The 23016-nt window shown below is 42.9% G+C and overlaps 1 protein-coding gene across 1 annotated transcript; it reads right to left on the bottom strand.

Annotated features, from left to right (window-relative positions):
* Positions 1-1042: 1042 nt before the first annotated feature.
* LOC309451960 (cytokine receptor common subunit beta-like) lies at positions 1043-17998 on the bottom strand. Its single transcript, XM_082075932.1, has 13 exons — positions 17812-17998; positions 15058-15181; positions 13127-13293; positions 12394-12542; positions 11739-11910; positions 11510-11642; positions 11247-11407; positions 10246-10391; positions 9968-10142; positions 8873-8963; positions 8528-8597; positions 5998-6095; positions 1043-4478 (listed from the first exon to the last, which is right to left on the bottom strand). Exons 1-13 carry the CDS (start codon positions 17897-17899, stop codon positions 3620-3622), a joined length of 2433 nt encoding a protein of 810 aa, XP_081932058.1. The 5' UTR covers positions 17900-17998; the 3' UTR covers positions 1043-3619.
* Between the last annotated feature and the right edge of the window lie 5018 nt (positions 17999-23016).

The following is a 23016-nucleotide window of genomic DNA, read 5'->3' as shown; positions in this document are numbered from 1 at the left end:
CAGGGTCTTTAGGGCTTCCTGATTTGTTTTTCTCGTAGTATTTAATGGCCCTTATTCCAGAATGCTGCCTTCCAGCTCCAAAGTGTAGCAGTTTGATGCAGCAATCACCAAGTACGTGTCTGGGAATAGCAATGCCCCGCACTTTCCCATCTGTTCCCAAGCTTTCACCATGTCAAAAGGTTGATGCTTTGCTCTCTGATATGAACCATTTTGGGGCAGAATTAGGATTGTTACTTCTCCCTTCACTGGTGGTGTATTAGATAACGATATGCTGACTTCATGAAAGTAGTGAAGGAGGTTAAAATGTAACTAATGATAATCAAGTGATAATCATTTTCCATCAACAATAATTAACCATTTGGAACTTAGATGTTTCCAGGCACACGTCCAAGTCTTTCAAATTAGGGAGACAGGCCAAATGGCAGCTTGTAGAAACCTCCCTGTGGGTTTTCCTTGTGCATCAGCACCACGTGGCTTCTGTCAGAGCACACACCAGCTGAACAGCACAGCTCTGTAGAACACCCTGTTCTCTGTGTTGCATCCAGCACTGATGACCAGCGTGACTCCAGGTACATAACAAATGCTGTCCTCTGAGACTGCAGCAAGCCCTAATCCAGAAAACACAGAGCTGAACAGAAGTCTACTGATGCTGTTTGGCATATTGGAAGCAGGCAGTTCAGGGCACAGTTAGCTAATGCACAAAACGTAACATGTGGGCTGAATCAGCACATAGGTTTACAGATCTATTTCTCATAGACATTAGAATTAAAGAGACATGAGGGCAGGCAGACTCCAGGATTATGGTACAGCTTGGAGCAAATGCCCTTTGCCACCCATGGAAGGCTCATGAAGAAACTACATCAGAAGGGAAACAGACTGAAAAGTCTTGTTGGTACACTGCTACGCTCTGCCACAAACTGTGTTTTTTGTCTCCTGCAGTGGAGTAAAGCCACTTTGTACACTGTTTACAAATGAAAATATTTTTATAAGCACATAAATAGTACAAAATAGTTGACATTTTATAATGCACTCAGATGGGTGACAGGTGTTTGGTGCCAGATGAACATATGTGTGGCAATCCCCCTTCATCTTCTTTGTTCTACCAAATGTTACAGCTCAGTCAGAGCAAGCACTTTCTGATGGGTGACACACTGCACAGATAACTGAGATGGCTTTCCATGAGGCAGCGCAGCCACTGGGAGCAATCAATACCTGCAGTCTCTGAGTGCTGAGCAGACTAATTTAGCCAAAACCTTGGCAAGGATCATTACCCCGTATGGCACTCTGTGTTGACCAGAATGCTTTGAGTATCCAAACATATGTAATTAAAGGCAGTTTTGGATCTCCAAGTAGCATGTCAGATGCAATGAGACAAGAACAGGGCTGAAATAAGTCCTCACATCCCCAAAATCTCCCCTCTAGCCATCCCTCTGCTCTCAGCAGTTCATTCCTTCTTGCTTGTTTGTGCTGGTGCTGACACACCTGCCTACAATCTGAACTGACTGAACTTGATAAACCAGCAGAAAATCAATACAGAAGAAAAAAAACCAAAGTTAACAAGTTAACAAATTAAATCTTCTAAGCAAAGGACATTGTTGCAGGTGAGGCAATGAGAATGATGGGGTATGTAAATGTTGAGAAAGAGTAATGGAAAGGGAGTGGAGAGGGAAATGGCCTTTCACTGCAGTGAGATATTAGTTGGTCTCTATATTTTCTCACTGAACTCAGCACTTGACAACATGGGCAGCCTGTACTTCAGTGATTTTGCGAGGTCTGATCATTGGGTGGCAGCTCTGAGCCAACGTTTCTATCTGGCAGGGCAGAACTTGGAGAAAAAAAATAGGTTATCTGGTGTAGCAAAACCTTCACCAATACAGCTATTTAAGAACTGTTTCAGTCATCTATGAACAGTCGATCCGTTTGAAATACAGATAATCATACTACAGCAATTTGAAGTAGAAGAGACCAAGTACATCTAAGTTTCTGCAGCTCTTTCCTCATACCTTCTATTATTTCTTGTAGTAAAGGGTATTTCCCAATTTAGGCTTATGAGTCCCTGCAGTTGAGGCACAGATCATTCTGCAGGGTATCACTTTTAATATTTCCTCTTCTCCAGCCAATCTCTTTTCATATATTCCCCTGACTTCTGCCTATCTCATGCTATGCTGAATGATTCCAACCTTTGGTATTTCCACTGCAAATGACTTTGAAAGGCTCATTAAAGAAACTGTAACAGCTGTAAGAACAGGAGATGACAATCACTGCAAGAACTCTTACCAGTGTCTTCAGCCTGCTCTTAAATTCAATCCTTTATTCTGTAAAGCTTACACTGAAAAAAAAAATTGAATTTGCAGCTACATCTATCTGGAGGTAAGCCTAGTATTCCTAAAAGAATGGAGTAGTTACTGCTGATCCTGCCCTTAATGGGATAAAAGAGAAATCCAGCACTGCTTGAAGTGGCTAGAGATCACAACAAAGAGGGAGCAACTGAACTGACTTCAGTGGATTCCATTCTTGGGCACCGTGGTTGAAATACAATTGTGTCTTAAGTTTAAAGGTATTTAAAACATCCATCAAGAGAGAATGGTGTTTTGAGGGCTAAGAATTACCTGTGGTGTTCCCCTTGGTAGTGGTAGAGCAAAGAAGCCATAGATCAAGCAAGTGAAAAAAAAAAAATAATAGTAATAATAATAGGTGTTTCCTCAGGGTTCTCTTTGGGTTTTGTTTGCCACAGACTCCTCTCTGAGGATCTGAAACGTTGAGGGGGCAGCGTGGGACTGTGGACAGAACCAAGGCTCCATGGGCTGAAGCTGCTAAGAGCAGTGACCCAGCATCAGAGGTGGGATCACTGCACTTGGCAACAGTAAGCGAGGTTTAGAAGCACCGTCTCCTCATGGACAATGGACTCTCTCAGATCTGGGCAAAACAGTGGAATGGGCCACATTACCAAGAAGCTTTCAGGCTGTACTGCTGATTTTAGTAAACAGGCCTACCAGTGTTTATGCTGAGCTGCCATTTTATTTATTTTCTTTTAAACACTTGGGCTCATTGGTCTTGAGCAGCAAAACTGATTATCCAGACCTATTATGTACCCCAGAAAAATAATTTTCTTTTCCTATAACCTAAGAGGCTTGAGCAGAAATTGATTACCTGTTTTTAGAAAGAAGCCCAAGCTAAATCTGTCTGCTTCCCCTGCCAATTGCACCTATCAGGGGAATATGAAGCAAGCCTATCTAAAGCAGGTACATGGCAATTATGTTGCAGAGCAGTTTTTACCCCTTCTTAAATACATTACCACAGAGGTGCTACCAACATCGCTGATGAGCTCAGCTTCGGCCAGTGGCAGGTCCATCTTGGAGCTGGCTGGAACTTTGCTGGACATGGGGGAAGCTTCTAACTTCACATGGGAGCCACCCCTGTAGCTTCCCTGCTGTCAAAAACTTGACTTGTAAACCAAATACACTTGGGAATCTTTCTGACTTGACTCCACCTTCTTACTGGGTTTCAGGTTGGGGACAGAGTAGCAATTGCCCATAGTGGAGGAAAATTTTATGGTGCTGGTAGGAATAAATTTATCTATGTTGTTCTCAGACACAGGTTCTTTGGGAACCTTGCCTTTTCAAGGAATATGTAAGGACATTTTTGTGGGTTCTGAAGGTCCATGGATACCTGAAGAGTCTTCAAACACATCCAGGTGCAATTCAGGAGAAGAGGCTGGTGCTTGACCTGAAACTGGGACCATGACACCAGTTTTCCCAGGAGAAAACTCAGGGCAGGAGTGGTCACTGGGGAGCTGGGGCTCCTGTGAGACAACAGGTGACTCTCCTGCAGTGACAAGTGGCAGATGGGTCGAGTCACTGGCTGATGGCAATAACAGGCTCTCTGTGGTGATGTACTCCAAGGAGCAGTGCTGAGGAGATGTGATACAGCTAAGAGCCTTTGGAGATTTCTGCTCTTCTGTTCTCATGTTTATGTCTTGCTTACAAGCTGGTGGGGCCAAAGGCACTTCTTTCTGATCGCTCAGGTGCTGCATCATTTCTTTCTGATCTGGGAAGGGCTGTGGAGCACCTGCTCCTGGCTGTTCTTGCCCCTGTGGAGCATGGGGACAGTCCTCCTTTGGGAGGGTCACATACTGAAGGGAAAGTGATTTCCCATGGAGTCCTGCTAGGTTCACTTGCAGGGTCTGATGCATCTCAGGCTGGGAGGACATCATTGAGCTGTACAAGTATGGACCATTGAAAGCAAAGCAAGTCTGGGAAGCAATACTTGCATGAGAAGCACTCCTGTGCGGTAGCCTGGCAAACTGGCAGGATGGACCAGCAGTCTGATTCAATGGCGAGATGAGCGCGGACGAGGAAAATGAGGTTTTATGTGGCACTCCAGAATTCTGGCAGGAGTTTTGTGGAGCCAGTGTATCATGGAAAGTCTGCACTGTCTTTGCCTCAGCTCCATGGAACTCTGCTGAGCTCTTAGTCATCCTGTTCAAGTGAAAAAACACAGGATTTTTAGCTGCTATTGACAGCTTTCTAATTGACAGCTCTTTAAGGTGGTAACTGCATATGAACAAGAGGTGCTCTAAGTGGGTACACTATCTTCCAGGAAATGAAAAGGAACCTTTGGCCACATCTCTTGTACCTTACTTAGAAGATGCAAGCCTCATCCTTTTCTGTGCCACAGCAAGAGATCAACTGTCTAGTGCCAACTTTTCTCAGTGCCAAGCACAAATCAGCTTTTGGGAAAACAGAGATAGGGACCATTCCTTGGCCCTCTGGTAAAATGGCATAGACTAGCTGTGTCCACACTGCATGGCCATGGCATCTTCTGGGCCTCCTGCAGTGTCTCTGCAGTCTAAAACACAGCTAAGGTTTTGTGTCTGTTCCTTTCAGTTCAAAGTGCATGGCATAGTGTGACCGCTGTGTTACAGCTGTATTCGTAGTGTAAAACAGGATGTGTGTTGCCCGGCCTGGGTGCACAGCCTGCTAGAATACTGTTGAAGGACACTGGACACAGCCTAACCCGGTACAATCATGTCCATGTTGCCTACTGGCAATAGTTGCTACCCTGTGCTATCTCCCAGACTGTGCCAGAGTGTCATCTTGGAGAGCACTAGTTGGCACAAGCCAAACCATGGCAGGGAGAGTGCTGACAACAAAGCAGGGCAAGCAGTTACAAGGCAGTGCTTGATACTACATCTTGGCCCTGACTTATTTAGCAGTTCAGACTCAGGCAGTATGACTGCTAGCATCAGCATTTATGCAGCTCGCAAGCTTTCAGTAATATTTTGCAGTTACTTCTTCAATATAAAGGGCCTCTGTCTCTTACAAGCACTGAATGTGAAGCTGGACAAGGGGATAAGACAGAGATTTCAAAGAAGTAACAAACATAATTCATTTTTCCTTCACATGGCTTACAAAAGTATATATTAAAAAGACCTGACACTCTCTCCTAAAAGGCAGACAATTATAATGAAACCCAAGAGTCAATTTAATTTGCGTCAACCTCCCTGGCTGCTCTGCAACCCAGGATAGCTGCGCACTGGGCAGGACCACTGCAGCTCTTCTTAGTTCACATTTCACTTTCAAGTTCAGACTTTCCTTCAAGGAGCAGAAAATATGTCAGTTCTAGGGGATGATGAGGTAAGGAAATATGTGTATTTTTGTGGGAGGGAATTTGTGGTCAGGTGGGCTGGGAGGAATTCAGCCAACAAGATTTCCACCCTGTTAAGTGGTTATTCAAACCTATTTCCGAAGGAAACACAGAGGGAGAAAGTAAGTAGTTTTTATCCTTGGACTTCCAGCCAAGAAAGTCAAGGTTTGCAGCCACAGCAATTACAGTTTCCATAGATGATTGGAAGGTGTACACAGACTTAGGAGATATACAGGTGAAAATGCTTTGTCCTCCCCATGGCAACGGTGATATCCATGCGGAGCCTGCTCTTACCCCATGGTTAACAAGGACCCTTTCAAGAAAGGAAGAGGGAATGAGCTGCCTACGTACCCATCCAGCACTTGAAGGCAGTTAATCGGCTCCAGCTCCTCAGAAGTGTTCTGTCTACATAAGCCCACCTGGCTGACTGGACATTGGCTGACAGCTTTCTGAAGAGAGAAAATAAAGATTGTGAGACTTCTAAGAAAAGAGATGTCATGTTAAGGCCAGGAAGAGCTGGGAGCCATGGACACAAGAATGCTAGTAGCACAATTGTGATAGTGCAAGAACGAGCTTCCAGGCATTCACATTTATCAGTTTATGAGCCTATGTTTTAGAAGTAATCTTTTCTAAATAACTTTTGTTCCAACAACCTTGATGTTCTCATTTTTAGGGCTGTGCTGTTTCCTCTCCTAAACACAGCAGTAACATTGCTACAGGCAATCTGTAATAGATTGATGCAGGTTTAAAAAACTGCCAGTCTGAGTGTATTCCTGGCACCTTCATACCACTTTGATTTGTTCCAACATCTATCAGCTTTCCCCTCCTTTGTCCTCACCCCAATCTGCAGATCTCGTCACATTTCATCCTTCATTATCCAGTCAGAAGAAGCTGAGCTTGATTTCTCTTCAATCTTCCAGTCACAATGGATGGTAATGTGGAAACAATCTGACAGCTGTGGCTACATAGTAATGTCCTGTCCTCCAGAAGACTATCCCTTCTCTTCTACATTGCCTACCCCGACCTATCTTTATGCAGCGTAGGAGTCAGTGGCTACTGCAGTTCCCACCACAAGAAACTTCAAAGCTGCTGTTTTGTGGAATGCCCGCTCTGATTCAGCAGCATATGAGGACGCTTTGGGCAACATTGCAGCTGTAGAGCTCAAAGGACTTTCCTGTGTTGTCTGACCAGAGAAACAAAATTGCTGGGATGTTTACAAAGTTTAGGATAAAGGAATTTGCTACAGGGATGAAAACGGTCAGAACCACATGACTAAGAACAGAGAGTGGATGGAGAGCTGCATATCAAGTAGCAACACTACTGTGATGCTTTTTAGAGTGGTGGATAACTTTGTAATAGTGTCGATTATTGTGTGTGGACAGAAAAATAAATTGATGATGTCTGCTGACAGCCAAATTAATCAGAACAAACAAATGATATGCAAGGGGAATTTATCAGAGCCTGCAAAACATGCAGATACACGTCATGTAGAGCAGCCTGGTGTAACACACTTCCCCTGAATCAGCTACTAACTGGATGCATGCCTGAGAGATGCTGCTTGCTGAATGAATGAGGGGCTGAGAAATATCAGTTTTCAAATGAACATTTAGCTGAGGACCATGACAGCCCACCATGCTCAGCACCTTCAAGAGCAAAGCTAAGATCAGGCACTCCACTTAAGGTGAAAATATAAATTGGGACAAAAGGACTTTCAAGGTAAAGGGTGAGGGTAACAGAGGAGAGAGGGGTGAAAAGCTAAAAGTGTTGCAATTGGATAAGTAACTTCTAAGTTAATCTTTGTAAAGGCCACTCTTCCCTGGAGTTGTGCATCACTTGCTTGCACTGCAGGGAGCCAGAGATGAGGTGGAAGTCATTTAGCTTAAGTAGAAGATAAAACATAGTGGCAAAAATAGCATGAGCTCTCTGTCTGTAGAATGGAGATTAGCAGCATTGCCTTAAGGAGATAGAGACGTTACAGATGTGAGATCAAATACAAATCAAATGGTTCCAGGGGAGAATTGCAAAGAGATAAGGCTGTGGAATTACAATACTGAGAAAACGAAACATGAAAGAGTCAGCTCCAGGAGGGAACCTAGCCACTCTTTTCATAAAGCTCCAAGTATAGCCCACGCAGTGCCTTGTGTTGATATGCACCTACTGGGTAATAATTGGTTTGGATCACAAGATCTGCATGACCCTTGGAGATGAAATCAGGAAATGGGTGAGGGAGAGGGCTGGAGTAAAAAATAAGCCACTTACATTTTAAAATGCCTTTAAAGATATGACTGTGTAAACTATAAATTTCCTTTTCTTTGCCCTCTCCTCTCTTGCATAGAAAAAAATGTCCATATCTGGGAACTATAGTGTGTAGTAGGAAATATATATCTCACAGTATAAAGTCAACCTCCAGCAACTGCAGAAGAGTATACAGGAAGGTAAAGATGCAAAGACTACAGAAGGCAGCACTAAAGAGAGTCAGGCAACATCCTGACCAGTAACAGAGAAAGGTCAAGAGTATCTAGGGGCAATGGGTTTCATGTATGAGGAGTTTGAGAGGCATTCTGGAGGAAAGAGATGGCAAACCTGACCAGATGTGTCAGGCAAAAGTTTGTTCTCTTTTTCAACTCTTAGGTGCTGTATACTAAGGAAGGAAAAGAGACAGAAGACCAAAGTCTGTAGTGAAGGGTTTCATGAGGCTCAGCCAGGGTCCATAATCCTCCTAGACAGGACGTCAGTTTGTCCAGTGGTAGTCCAGACCATGAGCTGGCATCTCCCCCTCAACCAGACATCCGAATACACTCCTCCCTTCTTTCTATTCAACCTGGAAAACTCCATGTTGTATTTCTGCAGGAGCACCCTGCAAGGTACCGTGTCCTCTTACCTCCAGGTAGCTCTGGATCAGGAGACTCTTACTGGGGTTCGGAATCTTTTCCTCCCACATTTGCTTCTTCCTGCAACAACAACACAGAGTTTTCAAGATTCGCTTCTCAATGTGGCTGCAACCAGACAAGACTGCACCCCGTACGCTGCGCTGCCCTGCAGTGTGAGGCACCACCAAAGCCCTGGCACACCACCTCCCGACTCGCAGACATGCACAAGGCTGCCCATCACACACTACGGCTCATCTCCACAGAGACCAGCCTCTCATGGGGACAAGAAGTGCCTCAGCCTTTATGCCAGACACATGGCCAAAACCCTGTTAAATCTGCTCACAATGGAAACCTACCTGAGAAAATACCTGTAGCTGCAATAAGCAATGATTAGCAAAGTGATGATGAGAACTGGGAGCATCACTGGGAGAACCACTGGTGGCAGAACTGAAACAGAGGAAAGAGAAATAGGAATCCGCCTGCAGAGTGGCTGCTTCCCACAATGTGTTTTTCACTCTGGTCACATGCAAGCAGATGAGGGCAATGCAGGTGGTCAAGGGACAGGATCATGAGGCCTTCAAACTGTTGAGATACCCCCTGAGGTGGAAAAGACCAGATATGGTCCTGACTAAACAAGTTGTTTCCTGTAATGATTCTTTTTTATTTTATTTTATTTTTACTGGCAACAGAGTAAAGAAATGATGCTAACAAAAAGATGGTTAGGTACCTCGCTCCACCATGAATAACACACATCTTCAGGCATCTGAGGTCTGCCTTAGTCTGTACAGTTCTGAAGAGATGGTGGTTTCAGGGATTTTCTAAGAAAGAGCTTCATCTGCTAGTGGCCACAGCTGATCATCAACAAGATTCCAAGTTCTTCCTGAGTACACGCATCAGAATTGCCTAAGCCACTGTCTTACCACTACACGCTTCCTCAGGACAAATCATGCGAGATCACATTACTTTGGACACAAAAGTCCAGATATAGCAAAAAACATGTAAAAGCTTGATCTCCAGTAGACTCTGTTGTGCATTTTATGCCACCCTATAGTCACTGTGCAAATTTTAAAATCTAATGGATTATATTGTGTCTTCTTGCAGTCTCGGGCTTTTTAGTCACTGAGAGCACAATGCACTACTGGCATTAGGAAACAAGGATGATCTTTGGGGCAGGATCTTCACTTGATTCTTCATGTGGAAACCATTATGGGTGGTTGCACACACCTTGTGAAGGGACGTAGGGAAGAAGTTTAAAGTCATTCCTGCTCTGCTCCCTCATTAGCATTGCTGCTGTACTGCAAGGATGCAGACAGGACAGCTCCATTGTGAAGTGACCCCAACTAGCTCATGACTGGACATAACCCCAGCTGAGAGAATGTATTTTTTTATAGAGGCACTTGAACCAGTAACAGTCCACAAAACCTTACAGAAGTAGCCCCCATGAGCAGTACCATTCTCAGTCTTCCAGGTGAACTCCTCACTCCATTCGCTCCAAGGTCCCTCATAATCCAGAGGCGTATTCACCCTTGCACGCATTTTCCCCCTATATTCTGTAGATGATGCCAGCATCTGTGGGTTGAAGATGAAAGGAGGTTCATCGTTGTTGATATTTAACTTCTGGAGAGTCTGGAGAGAAGACAGAAGCACAAATGACAGAGATGAGAGGAACTGTCTTACTCATTTGGCCAACAAAGAGAAATCCAGAACTCCTGCACTTTCTAAGGCTCACCTTTTCATATTGGTTGTTTTTCCAGTATTTGACTTCATATCTCTGTTTTATGAAGCCATATGCCAAAGTATGTTTTATCCACCTCAGTTCATACTCTTGGTTCTCTGTCACTGTTACTGACACATTGGTAGGTGGCATCACCTTAACTGGAACACACAAGAATGTCTCAGACTGTTCATCAACATACTGGTCCAGCACTTCCTTTCACCACTGTGACTATTAATAGTTTGCAGACACTGAGAACAATGTTGTTGTATGCAATGTAAGTAGTCTCAGCTTTTTAACATTTATTAAATCCCCACATCTTAATTTTCTTGCCAAAAACAATAAAGCAATAGAGACATGAAATAACAGAAAATCCATACCCATTAATATTGACAGCACTCCCTGTGTACAGAAAAGCAGGTAAGCAATATTTGAAACATCTGTACTGGTATTTTCACTCACTGCAGGAGCTCTCCCAGTGTTAGTGTGTGAAAAGTTGCACCAATACCTCCAGATACATGCAGGCAGAGATGATCCACCTGGCACACCTCACTCAGCAGACAAGTCCTGACCCATCCAGTGCTCCAGCAGCCACCGCACAATCCCACAACACGCCACTGGCTTCTTAAGAAATCATATAGTGACACACTCCCCACAATCCCTGTCACCACAGCTCCCTGAAACCTGTGGCACCCATGAAGGTCAATCAGAGAGAAGTTGTCAGGGTGACAACCACTCACCAAGAAGCTCTGGGTCACAACCCGAATTTCTGCAGAGCAGCATCCACTGATGCCACCTTCCTCAGAGTAACAAATGCCACTGAGGAACTCCACACCTACAAACCACCTCTCCCAGATCTCTGACCTGAGACAATGTCCTGTTACTTTCTGCATGCATCCAAGTCTCTTCCTCTTCCCACCCACTTTTCCTCACCACCACTGCCCTCTGCCACATTTGTGCAGTCAGGCATCTCTCCAGGAAACAACCAGAAGAAACAAGGCAACACAGCAACTCACTGTTTTTGCGGGCATTGATCAGCTTTTCTTCTTTCTTGGCCCGGACAGACATGTGGTACTGGCTCTGACTGCTGGAGTTACTGACAGGGATCTCACAGCTCTGGACCACATATGGGACATGGGGCAAAGACTTCTCCTGCACAGGAGAACACTCCTCTTCTCTGAGGGAACAAAAAGAGGTTGAGCTGAGATCAGGGGGAATGAAACAGAGCAGAAACTCCATGGGAGAGTCACAGGCATGCTGCCATGGACAGAGAACGTACGCTGATGCTGGAGTGGCCCTGAAGAACAAGCCAAAGATGACAGAGGTGATGATCGCTTTCTTCACTTCCCAGCTGCATGTCAGACGATCTGCACCATTGAAGAGGCAGCGAAGGTTCCTGGGCTGAAGGCCACCTTCAGAGCAGAGGAGAGTGAGCTAAGTCACAGGAAAGGTCTGGCTTCCCAGCCAGAGCTTCCACCCCTGCACATCCCCACTCAGTCCCACGCTACCTTCAGGGGTCTCCCACGACACCTCCGTGCTCCACTCACTGAACTGCCCAGAGAATCCACTGGATCGCCCCGGTCTGTCTCGCACACGGGCGACGTAGCTGCTCCCTGGGACAAGGTCCTTGCAGCTGAGGTGGCAACGTGTGGTGTTGGAGAGCAAAAGTGAGACAGCTTTCTGTTGTTGGGGGAAAGGAGGGAGAACAGGAGGGAGGTAATTGGGGAGTTAGGGATATGCACACTTCAAAAATTAAAAAAAAAAAAAAAAATAGTGCCTCCTCCTGGAAGGGGAGGCAGCTTCAAATGTATTTTGCCGTTTTCCCACACGAACCCACAGGCTCCTGTTTGAACATGCTTTAATTCCATTTGGGAGGGATTCAGGGCAAAATCAATTCCAACTCAAAATCAAGTGTGATGCTTTTTTTTTTCCAGTGAAGGACAGATCTTTACATTTAATCCAGGACAGATGGTGTTTCACTGGGCAAATCACTTGCAAACAGAAAGAGAGCCCCTTCCTCCTGACCTGAAACAACATGTGTTGCATCTCCTCACAGTGCCTGAGAAGGGGAAGGGCATTCATTTGCACAGCTTGTTCCACAAGCTCTTAGCCAGTCACAAGGGTGCAGCCCAAACCAGGGCAGCCCAGCTCCTCCTCTCTTACCTCCCAGGACTCCCAGTCCCGCTTGTAAGTGACTTCGTGCTCCAGGGCATTGCCCAGCCCTTGGCTTCCATCAGCTGCTTTCCAGCTCAGCAAGAAGTCTCCTGATGTCATCAAGCTGACTGAGAGGTTTTGAGGTGGGAGGGTCTGAACTGGAAGGTGAAGGTACAACCCATGAGAGGAGGTAGTGAGGACGGGGATGTGAAGAGAGGAAGCAAATCTCTTGCGGATGTTCTCTGAATGACAGAATCTGGATATTTAACAATTTTCCTGGATTGCTACAAATAGTCCATGATTCTTGTTCACTGTAAAGTGCAAACTCTACAAGACCTGGGAAATGTATTCATTATTGGAAGAGGAAAGTTGAGAGAGCGGTGCCATTCTGCAGTGTTATAGTAATTTTATGAAATAATATACCACAGTGCATGTAGAGCATGGTGCTGAAATGGAAGGCTTTTTTGATATCTTCCTCCAGTCCCAGTCAAGACACTGGTTTGCTGGCAGGACTGCCCCCATTTTTTTCCATTGTAGTCATTGAAGACAGACTATTTTGCATATCCCAAATAAATGTGAGGGTACTAATGTGGCCTTGTAGCCATTTAACTCCAATTTTTCTTACATTTCAGGTTAAGGGCTGACCTAAGCGGGTTTTTTTAGGGTTAGATATTCAATATGTTACTCTGAAAAACTCTTAAATATTCAAGAATAGAGACAAGACTTAGTGGTTTATCTTTACCATTCTGAAACAAGTAGACATCTAGCTCTGCCTGCAATGTCAGGTCAAATTCAAAGTTGTAGTTTTCTTCATCACATGCATGGATGTCACACACCCAATGCATTGTGAAGTTCTGGCAGTCAGCGTGGTTTTCACCTTCGTGAGACCTGCATGTCATTTCTTTGCTCCTAGTTATACAGAGAGAAAAAAAAAAAAGAAAAGAAAAAAAAAAAACACGACTGTCTGAATAGGATGCGGCTAAGTGGCCCAAAGTGTGGTGTTTGAAACCTTCCTCACGTGCTATTTTGTCCTGTTTCTAGATCAATGTCTACCACTGAATTATGGTGGCAGACTCCTGTAGTTCATTAAGTGACATAAATAAATTCTCTAATATCAAGCACACCTGCTTTACTGTCTCTTCCTTTCTTCCAAGGGAGATGAACTCACAATAACTGTCTCAGGTTGGTAGGTGTCTGTGCCCTGAGCACAAGCTCTTTCACTGCCCCCCCCAGTAAGGGGTTTGGCTTCCCCTGCTCAAGGCTGTCTAAGCTGCAATTAGCCTGAGTGCCTCCCCACCTTCACTCAGAATCTACTTTTGATTTCAGGCCCTTGTGTTTGGTCTTTGCCTGGGCTGTGAGGCAGCCATGTCTGTGCCTGGTGATACACATTGCTGCTTGTGACCGGTGGAATTTACTTCCTACCTTGACCTGAAGCTTGCATGCTGGATAGAGACCTCCTTGGGGATCTGGACTGATGGCTGATCCTAGCTACTCTCACTGCTCTGCTTTTCTTGTTACTGTGGGTTTATGCCATTATCAATGATGTTAATGCCTCACTGTCACTGTCTACTCATAGTTCACCTTCCCTTAGCCAACAAAACTTGCTGTTTCTGTAACAGTAGCGTTGGCAGTTGACATGTGTACATATGTATGTTATGCTACCCTAGACACTAGAGAAGTTAAAAAAGGTAAGCCATAGAAAAGCAGCTCGCAGTTGGGACAGAAGTTTTGTGAGGACTGTGGTTCTGCAGTCCTCCTACCAAAAACAAAAACAAAAAATCCATGCAGACTGCGGAGTCCTTTGTGCCACAGGAACACTTCTGTATTTGTAGACTTCAGTCCACAGCAATACTGTAGAGACTGTAAAGAGCACCTTTTCCATTGATTTCAACAGATGTCAGGTGAATTAGTGAATGAATCCTAGAGCTCTTTCTCAAAAATAAAAAACAAAATAACTTCTTCCTATTGTTATGTCATGTTTTCTTCCCACCCTCCAATCTCTCTGCTGTTTACTCCTCCACTTCCTGCTTCTATTATTCTTTTTCCCCTTCCCCTCTCTTCTGTCTTCTCTTGCATTATCTTTTTGCTCTTTCTTCTCCCTCATTCTCTCAAGTTTGACTGTTCTCTATTTTTTTCTTGAAAGGAAGCAGAAGGAGCAAAAAGATAATGCAAGACATAGCCTAGTATCTCTGAGAGGAAACCAAGTAAGTCAAACAAACATGTACAACTTCTGTTTTTCTCACAGTTTCTTTTGCAGAGATTATTTCAACATAGCTATTGCTCTTGCTGGCATAAGGAAGAAGAAGCCTTCTTTGCCATTCTGATTAGTTATTATCACCACTGCATCTAGTGTGACACATCCCTCTCCACTCAGGTGCAACAATTAACATGGCTTGGCATATTTTGTGCATGTGCTCTCACAGCAAAAGCAGGGGAGACTGAATGAAAACATAATGAAAAAACTTGATTAGTATTAATATTCTCTTCTTCCTGTTCTTCTTCATCCTGTACAGATGCAACTTTCTCCCAGGCCTGGACATAACACTGGTGTCTGCAAGCTGGGTACTGTTCTGACTGCAAGCCCAGTCCACTGTCCTTTGGCCCAGCTCCACCTCTTAGGTTCAGTAGCCGAGCCCCTGTAGACCCTTCACAGAACACCAGTCAGGCACTTACTTTTCACAGCCGTGGTTCAGAGTCACATTCAGGAGTTGATGAGCCTCTGAACACTCCATCCATGTGCAAGTTGTAAGAGACATGTAGTCATTATAACACTGTAGGGTATGCCTTGGGATGCTCACTGAAAAAAGGAAACAATCAGAAGAGAGATGGGGCTAAAGGAGGTAGTAAGAAATGGTAAAATGAACACAAGGTCTGCTACTGTGCTGGAGAAGGCAGAGACAACAAAGCGAGGACCTGAGTGATGAGACCTCCTGGGAATATCCCCTATGTTGTTCAGCTCATATTGTGTGGATTCTACAAATAAAATTTGGTCCTTCATGGGAAATCCTGAAGGTAAGAAGTCTCCAACAGCAGCTGCTGCTCTTAGAGCAGGCTGGACTGTCATTAAGTTGCCATTTATTAGAATTTTACTGTGAGTCTTTGGACAGAGAAATACTCATCTTTTTTACTCTGTTTGTTTGTAAATCAGAATGGTCATGCAAGAAAATTAAGATTCTGGTCTACAACCTGTGAAGAAAAGCTGGAATTGTTTTGTAATAGGTAAAATTAATTTTCAAGAAATATTCTAATTCAAAAGATAAGTCCAAAGGGTTAAGCTTAGTGTTTTTAAGCCTCATTGGCCTTCATATCTTTGAAGAAAAAGGGCCTCATTACACTGGCTAAAACCTCAAACTACATCTTCCCCTTTCCACTCCCTGCACCTAGAAAGGAATCACGGCCATTCTGATACAATGAACTATGATCTAAGACTTCAGATTGAATGTCTTTTTCTCTTCCCGAACTGCAGAGGCCTGATGCTCCATGAAATTCCAATGCAGATGGAAAGCTGGTCAAGCAAGTGTGAGTATAACACAGAGAGCCTAAAAGAGCAGCTCTCCCTGATAAGAAGCTTGTTTTCTCCTATGAATGATGTTTTGACATTCCCAGTAGGAGGAAATGAGAGTACCAAGACCAACTAGGCAATCCTGAATGGGGATTTATTCAGCTGACCACTCACATCAGCATCAGTGTCTCAATATCAGCATGATTTTGAGTCCTGGTAAACCTCTGCATAGTTTTGTAATAAACAAGGGTCCAAGTTGAATGGGAGGATGTTCAGGACCAAAGTAGTGTCGTGTTGACCTTTGCACTCCTTAACAAAAAAAAAGAATCTGGGACACATTTATAAAAACAACTTCCAAGAACATGTTTATAGATTTCAAGAATCCAAACAAATGCTCTCACCAATTCGCTGCTCTTCTCGTAGTCCAGGGATATCTCAGTAGAAAGGTGGTAAGTGCAGGATATGAGTGAGTGATTTATTGTTTAAGGCAAAAAAAAAAACCAACAGATGCCTCATTAAGCAGGACATTCAGTTTTGCCTTTGTGGGTTGTTGTCATGGTGGTGAATACATTCATGTGCCCACCGAATAAGCCCACTCGCCTTAGCAAGAGTTATGCCTCTAAGACGTCAAATGCGAAAGTGAGAGACACCCACTCTGATTAGCTCCAATGACATTTAAGTCACAGAAAGGAGAAAGCTTCCTGGCAAGAAAAACGTATTTTAAAAATCCAACAGCGGAAAAATTTGTGTCACTCTATCAGCAACAAGCATGCCTCACAGGTGGATTTGCAGAGAACCTTTTTCTTTGTGAAAGGCTCTGTGCAAGGAGGAGCTGTGTCTGTGTTGAGGAAAGGTTACTGTTAACCTGGGAAAATGAATGTGCCTTTCCCTGAGAATTCAAACTCCAACAGCAGGCACTGGAGTTGTCCCTTCTATGATGGGAACTATGGACCGAGGGTCAGCTTGGTTGAGAGCTCTTTTTTTCAGAAACAGCAGACCAGAAATGACAAGGAATGATTCTGCATTCCCAGCAGGCCTAGGGCAGCTGATGTCTAATCATGCAAGAAACAACAGTGCCCAAGCCAAGTCACTTTCAGGTAGAAAAGGTGAAATATGCTGCGAAGACAAGGTTGTTTTAGTCATCATAGGACTAATGTTTGAGAGATCACAGAGTTCATGACATTCAGTACTGTGAATCAAGTTAGGCAAGGGAGCATAATCCTCCCAAGTAGCAGAGACGTGTCTGTCTCTGGAAAGACAGGTGTGCAATGGGTATGTTTTTCAGTACCTTTTATTTCAATACCTTTTATTCAATACCTCAGAGCCTTCAACACATAAGTAATGACTAAATTCCTCACTCGCACAGGTGCTGTGCCTCTGCTCTGCCAGCTGTGTTATCAACCTGCTTTCAGATCCCTGTCTCTTAGGAAGCAGCCAGCTCTCTAAAGAAAAGGGAGCTATCACTTGAAGGCAGGACATGTCAATAGATGTAATAAGGAGACAGCTATTTTTGAGGAAAAAAAGGCAAGTTGGGAAAAATATTTTGCTATAAACCAAAGCAATATCTAACAATGGGACAGGTGAAGTCACTGCTCATACTGGTAATAGTCAGGCATACTCAGATGTGAAACTTAATGGCTAGTCAATTTAAGTAAAAATACTAACAGACCTTGAACATTGTCTAGCTCACGAAGTTTGGGGTCTTGCTAAAATACCACTCACAAGTATCCATTGACATACATCTGGAGTGTTTTATATAACCCTGGTTACTACCCACGTGTACACTCACCAAATCCTCTGCTATTTCTGTCACCAAGATGAAAGTAGAAAATAAAGGGAGGATGGAGAAATATCAGGCTAAAAGAAAAGGAACTATAGTAGAAAAGAAAGGAGGAAAACATAGAGGTAAAGAGTCAGACACTCACCTCGAGTAGTTCCAACCCCCAAAACCAAACATGGAGCCAGAAGAAGACTGATGAGCTCTCTCATCTTTCCACATCTACACACAAGCATCACCTTATGTCAGGCAACAAGTTCCTGCATCACTGGCTATTTTTCTTCAAATGCATGTGGAACATGCACAACAGCCACCGTTCTTCCTTCTTGGGCACCAGTTGTACCTGAAAGCAAAACTCATGTGGTTATTTTGGAGAGTCTTGGGCCTTCTGTTGGCCCCAAACCACCTCTTCCATCAACACTAACATGATCTCTCAGAGTAGCTTCATATGAAGATAATTTATTAATTGGGAAAGCTTTCTGCCTCTTCCCCAGGGGACGAGGACAAAGCTTGCTGTTTGGAACTAATGATAGGATTTTCCACCTCCTTCCTTCACCTCAAGAGTAAGTAATAACCCCTAAGTTATAAGAAGGAATTAATTATCCATGCTGATTTACCCATCTGATCCAAACAAAGCACATCCTGCTGTTCCATTGAATCATGAACCTGTCAAAAAATAAACACCTCCTTGCCTCTCTTACCACTCCTACTCACAAAAATGTACTTCTGACAAATTGAGAGATCCAGTCCTTCCATTTCTTCACTTTATAACCTGTTTCATGGGGCTTTTAAGTCCTTGCTTGTTTGAGGAGATAGGGCTCCTTGCCAATTCCTTCCCCACAGTAACAACTTTACCTGAATGCTGAGTAATCTTTAAGGCCAGTGCTTCACGGCAAGTGGTTGAGTTTCTCATTTATCACTCACATAGCGTCGATGCAAATGCAGCTACTGGGGACACCCACAGCCCCACCCCTTCCAATGAGCTGGTGCTTTATTTCCCTTTCAGTTGTGCAGTTGAAGTTTTCAGCACCAGAGACATGTTTGACTTGATCTCTCTGCCCTTCCTCTTTATAGCAACTAGGTTCCTAACCAGATGTCATGCAATTATGAGGAAGAGGGAAGTATTTTCCACTGTTACATTTTGCTTAAACAATTTCCAAGAAATGTGACTAACTTTTCCGCAAATAAGATGCAGTGATCTGTTAACAGAGGCTGAACGTTTCTGCTTTTTCTCTTTTCTGTTGATCTGCACTCAAAATCTGTCTTTTCAATCATCATTCTCCTTGTGTGCAATGTTTTCTGAAAGGAAAGTTAATTGACATAAAGCTAAATGGTCAATAAATAAAACATTCATTTACATTGTGAATGTTGTCTTAAAGATACATTGTTGTTGCTAAGCCTGACCTGTATAAAACAGTCTCCATCCAAATAGTAGCACTAGAAGTGTCGATTCAGCTTTAACCCAACCCACACTGTTAAGGGATTAAAATTCAATCCATGCTCTGATTACATATTTTAATTTAAGTCATAATATCACTCTGCATCAGTAGAAGTGAGGAAAACACACTCAAATTGAGAAAGTGTAATTTAACATATATTTGATCTTATTTTTCATCTCAGGAAACAAAGGAAGGGGAGTGGTGGCATCTAAAGAAGTGAGAGGTGGTGAAGTTTCTTATTGCTTTCTCTAACATAGACTGCAGTCTCTGTGAAGAGACTACTATAGTTTTAGGCAATACCTTTATCAATTGCAAGTAACACCGTTCAAGCAACTTTGGATTACATCCTCTGCAGCATACACAATTTCTCATGAATCAGTGGCTTCTGGAAGTGCATTGGAAACATTTTTAAAACCTAAAAGAAAAGCAGAGTAGGCCAAAGAGAGGAAGATGTAATGAAAAATACTTGGCAATAATTTTCAGGATAAGCTGTGAAAGTGAACATTGCACACAGTGCATGGACATGAGCCTGAGAATGAAGAGTTTTTGTCTTCACAGTCCCCAAAGGGGACACATGGACTCTCCTTCTGTTCATGCTTCTTTCACAGAACAAACAAACAAACAAAACAACAACAAGATGTGTAAGCTTATCCCTTCAGTTTCTTCTTAACAGGCAGAAGAATTATTCCACTTACATGCAGAGACCTCAGTGGAAAAAAATGAGAATTGTTAGTGAATACCCATGCATCATGTCTCTTGAAACTTCAGTCATTCATAAGTAATTGCTTTTTCTTCTTTTCATGCTTGTTAAGCACCCTCACACTGTGTGTGATTCCAAGCAATACTGTGTTACTCCTCTCATTTAATTTACTCCAATTAGGTATTGGCATCCCAAGACACAAATGATCTACCTATCAGATGCAGTACTTCTGCAGTAGAGCAATGCTTGGTGAATGTCAGATTAAAATTCCATTGGATGGAATGGAGGCATTGCCTCTCCAGCGAAGCTGCTACCGATACTTGAGCTTGCATGGAGTGTGTCTGAATCAGTGACAGTAAATTCACTGTGCTTGTCTCATGGCAGGGTCTGACACCTTGTTAGTTTGCACAGAAGTCACTGTGCCAAGACATATATATGCTACGAAGGCCTGAAGAGCTCTGGCTTCAGAAAGTTGAAAGGCAACTTCCTCTATATAATCAGATTGTGAAGTAATGCCTTTCTTTTTAAACGCCTCACAAAGGGAGTTAACTGGCATGTTAATTCCCTTTCTAAGGTGAAATCCAGTAAAAAACTTTAGCAGCAACTTAGGGAAGAGGTTCAAGAAAACTCTTGTGATACGAAGACCAGGTAGGAGGGATGACTCTAAATCCCTGGATTTCTCTTGCTTTGTTTGCTGAGCCGTAGTGGAAGCAACTTTCAAGGGTATATATAAAAAGGAGTGAGCAGATTGTCATAAATTCAGTGGTAATCTCTTCAGGACTACTAGGATGGGCTCTTTGACCAGAAAGACTTTAATTAATCCTTTCAGAAAACATAGAAACATGAACTGACAATACACCAAAAGGCCATTTGTTGGTCAGTTAACCCAAAGTGAGATATAACTTGACTGAGTGGATGGACATTTCAAGACTTTCAGCTCCAACACAGGACGTGAGGATGAAACCAAACCATCCTTTAGACACTGTCTGGGTCTTGTCATATCTGTATAGGCCATCCATAGTCTCTCTTGCACTCAGTGAAAGTTTGATCTGGCATGTGATGTCACAGACTGATATCACAGTAGCCAGGTATCCCTGGTAGGGCCGAGTGGACCTCATCTGCTGGATCTGGTCTTCACCTCCAGGAGGAGGTCACCTCCCAAAAAGTGGTCCTGGATGACATGAACACTAGCCAATGCTGTTCCATGAGTTACTCAACAGATACCAAGTGCAACAAAGGCTGACAGGTGTCTTTAGTAGGATGAGCTCGCTTCAGAAGCAGAAAAAGGAAAATATCTCCTTTGTTTCTAATAAAATTAAGATCATGACCAAGTAAATAAAAATATGGACAAACATTTTACTAGAGAAGATGTGTGCAGTTAAAAAGATGGCACATACCACGAGGAATCTAGACAATCTCTTAGTGAGTCCTAAAAAAGACCCAATAGCTATGGCTTATATGCACATCACCAACAAACAAGCAGCAGGCAAGAGGTCCTGAAAGCAAAGTTTAAACCAGGAGGCTAAAAACGCTGTCCTACATAGAAGCATTCTTCATTGGTCCTGGTTTTATGCACTGTTTCAGATAACAGAGGCTCAGTGTATGATTGATTAAACTGTGTAGGCAAAAGGGGATTATATTTATTAGTATCTGGTAAATTTTTGAAGCAGATGAAATTTATATGAGACAGGTTACACCTAATCAAAACAGAATCAGTGCTGCTGACATTCAAGATTGAAAATGCTATGAGGCAATTTTAAAATAAAAATCAAGGAAATCATGCCAGCTGTGGAAAGCAAATTTTTCAGATTGATATATCTGTGTAGTGTGAAAAAACAGAAAGCCTATGACTTAGAAAAATAGATAGAAGGTAAGTGGGGAAAAAAAAAAAAAAGAGAAAAAAGAGAAAAAAAGAAAAAATATCATAGGTAAGTAGAGCATATAATAATATGCAGCTAGGTCAAGACGATAGAACAAATATATCTATACAAATACTTCTATTTTAAAATATGGTTTAAATGGCAGAACAATTGGCAAAAGCATTTAAAAAAAATGTAAAAGGCATTATGGCAGTTTGACAAAAAGAAGATATTCAGTGGAACACTAATACATTTTGTACAAGGAGTGTAGTTTGCATTTACATGTTAAAGACAGTAAAGTGTCAAAGAGGGTATGTGTCAACAGTTGTGTTGCACCACAGAATTTCCATGGCTGCAGAATTTCATTTCACACTAGAAGGAGCAGGATGCTGTTAGTGCTGCCCTATCAATCACCTCACCAAAATGAGGGGACTGAAATGCTGGAGACAAACAGGGAGCCTGAAGGGCAGACAGGCAGTAAAAATGGGACAGTCCAGTCCCACTAGACCAGGTAAATGTCACTGTGAACCATGATGAGTCTGCACTAGTAGGCTAAACCAGGATAAGGCAAAGGTTTGAGTTCTGGAATGACATCATAGACTGTGATCAATAGTTAGTGAACTCTTTTACATGGCTTTTGTCCATGTCAATGAGCAAGCCAGGGACAGTTTCCAATACACAGAGTGAAACAGGCTACTTTCTACTGTTGGGGAGAGAGCTTGAATGCATGGATCTTCCTTGACTGCTCCACATCAACTTGCTTTGACAGCCAGAAATGGACCTTGGTCTACTTTATTTGCTAGTATGGATCTAGTCACAGATTCTGGTTTTTTTAGTCACTATAAATGATTGCTTCTCAGAGTTATTCGTGAAAACACCCACAGCAAAATAAACAAACTGATTTAGTCCTGGATAACATGCAAGACTTAGTATAAGTTGAAAAAAACAAAAGACACAAGTTTACTACAATAATGTTTTAAGGGAATACATAAAAATAACAAGACTGGCAAAAAATAAGCCCAAGAAGTTGTTAAAAGGGTCAAATGTTTGCAGTGCCAAAGGGACTGTCAAAAGTATCTTTTAAAAACTCAAAAGTGAACTTACACCTTTTGTAAGTCTAGCCAAGCTATAAAGGCAGGGTTATTGTAGCCTTAATGTTCTGAAAAAAGTAAATGAGGCAAGACATATAGAGAAAAATTATAATTTCCAATGATCTTTTTCAACTAAGTATTTCATTTTAATATAATTACTTTCCTTACAAGCCTTGCATAACCTACATTCTTACGCAATTGCTTTCTTGCAATAAAATCTGCAAAGGAACTTAAAAATTCAATTGCTGAACTAGTCATTGTAGT

Source organism: Streptopelia decaocto (assembly GCF_964273445.1).
Source record: "Streptopelia decaocto genome assembly, chromosome: 1".
Taxonomy (NCBI): domain Eukaryota; kingdom Metazoa; phylum Chordata; class Aves; order Columbiformes; family Columbidae; genus Streptopelia; species Streptopelia decaocto.
Note: the sequence above shows the minus strand (reverse complement) of the source record. Positions and strands in the feature narration are given on the sequence as shown.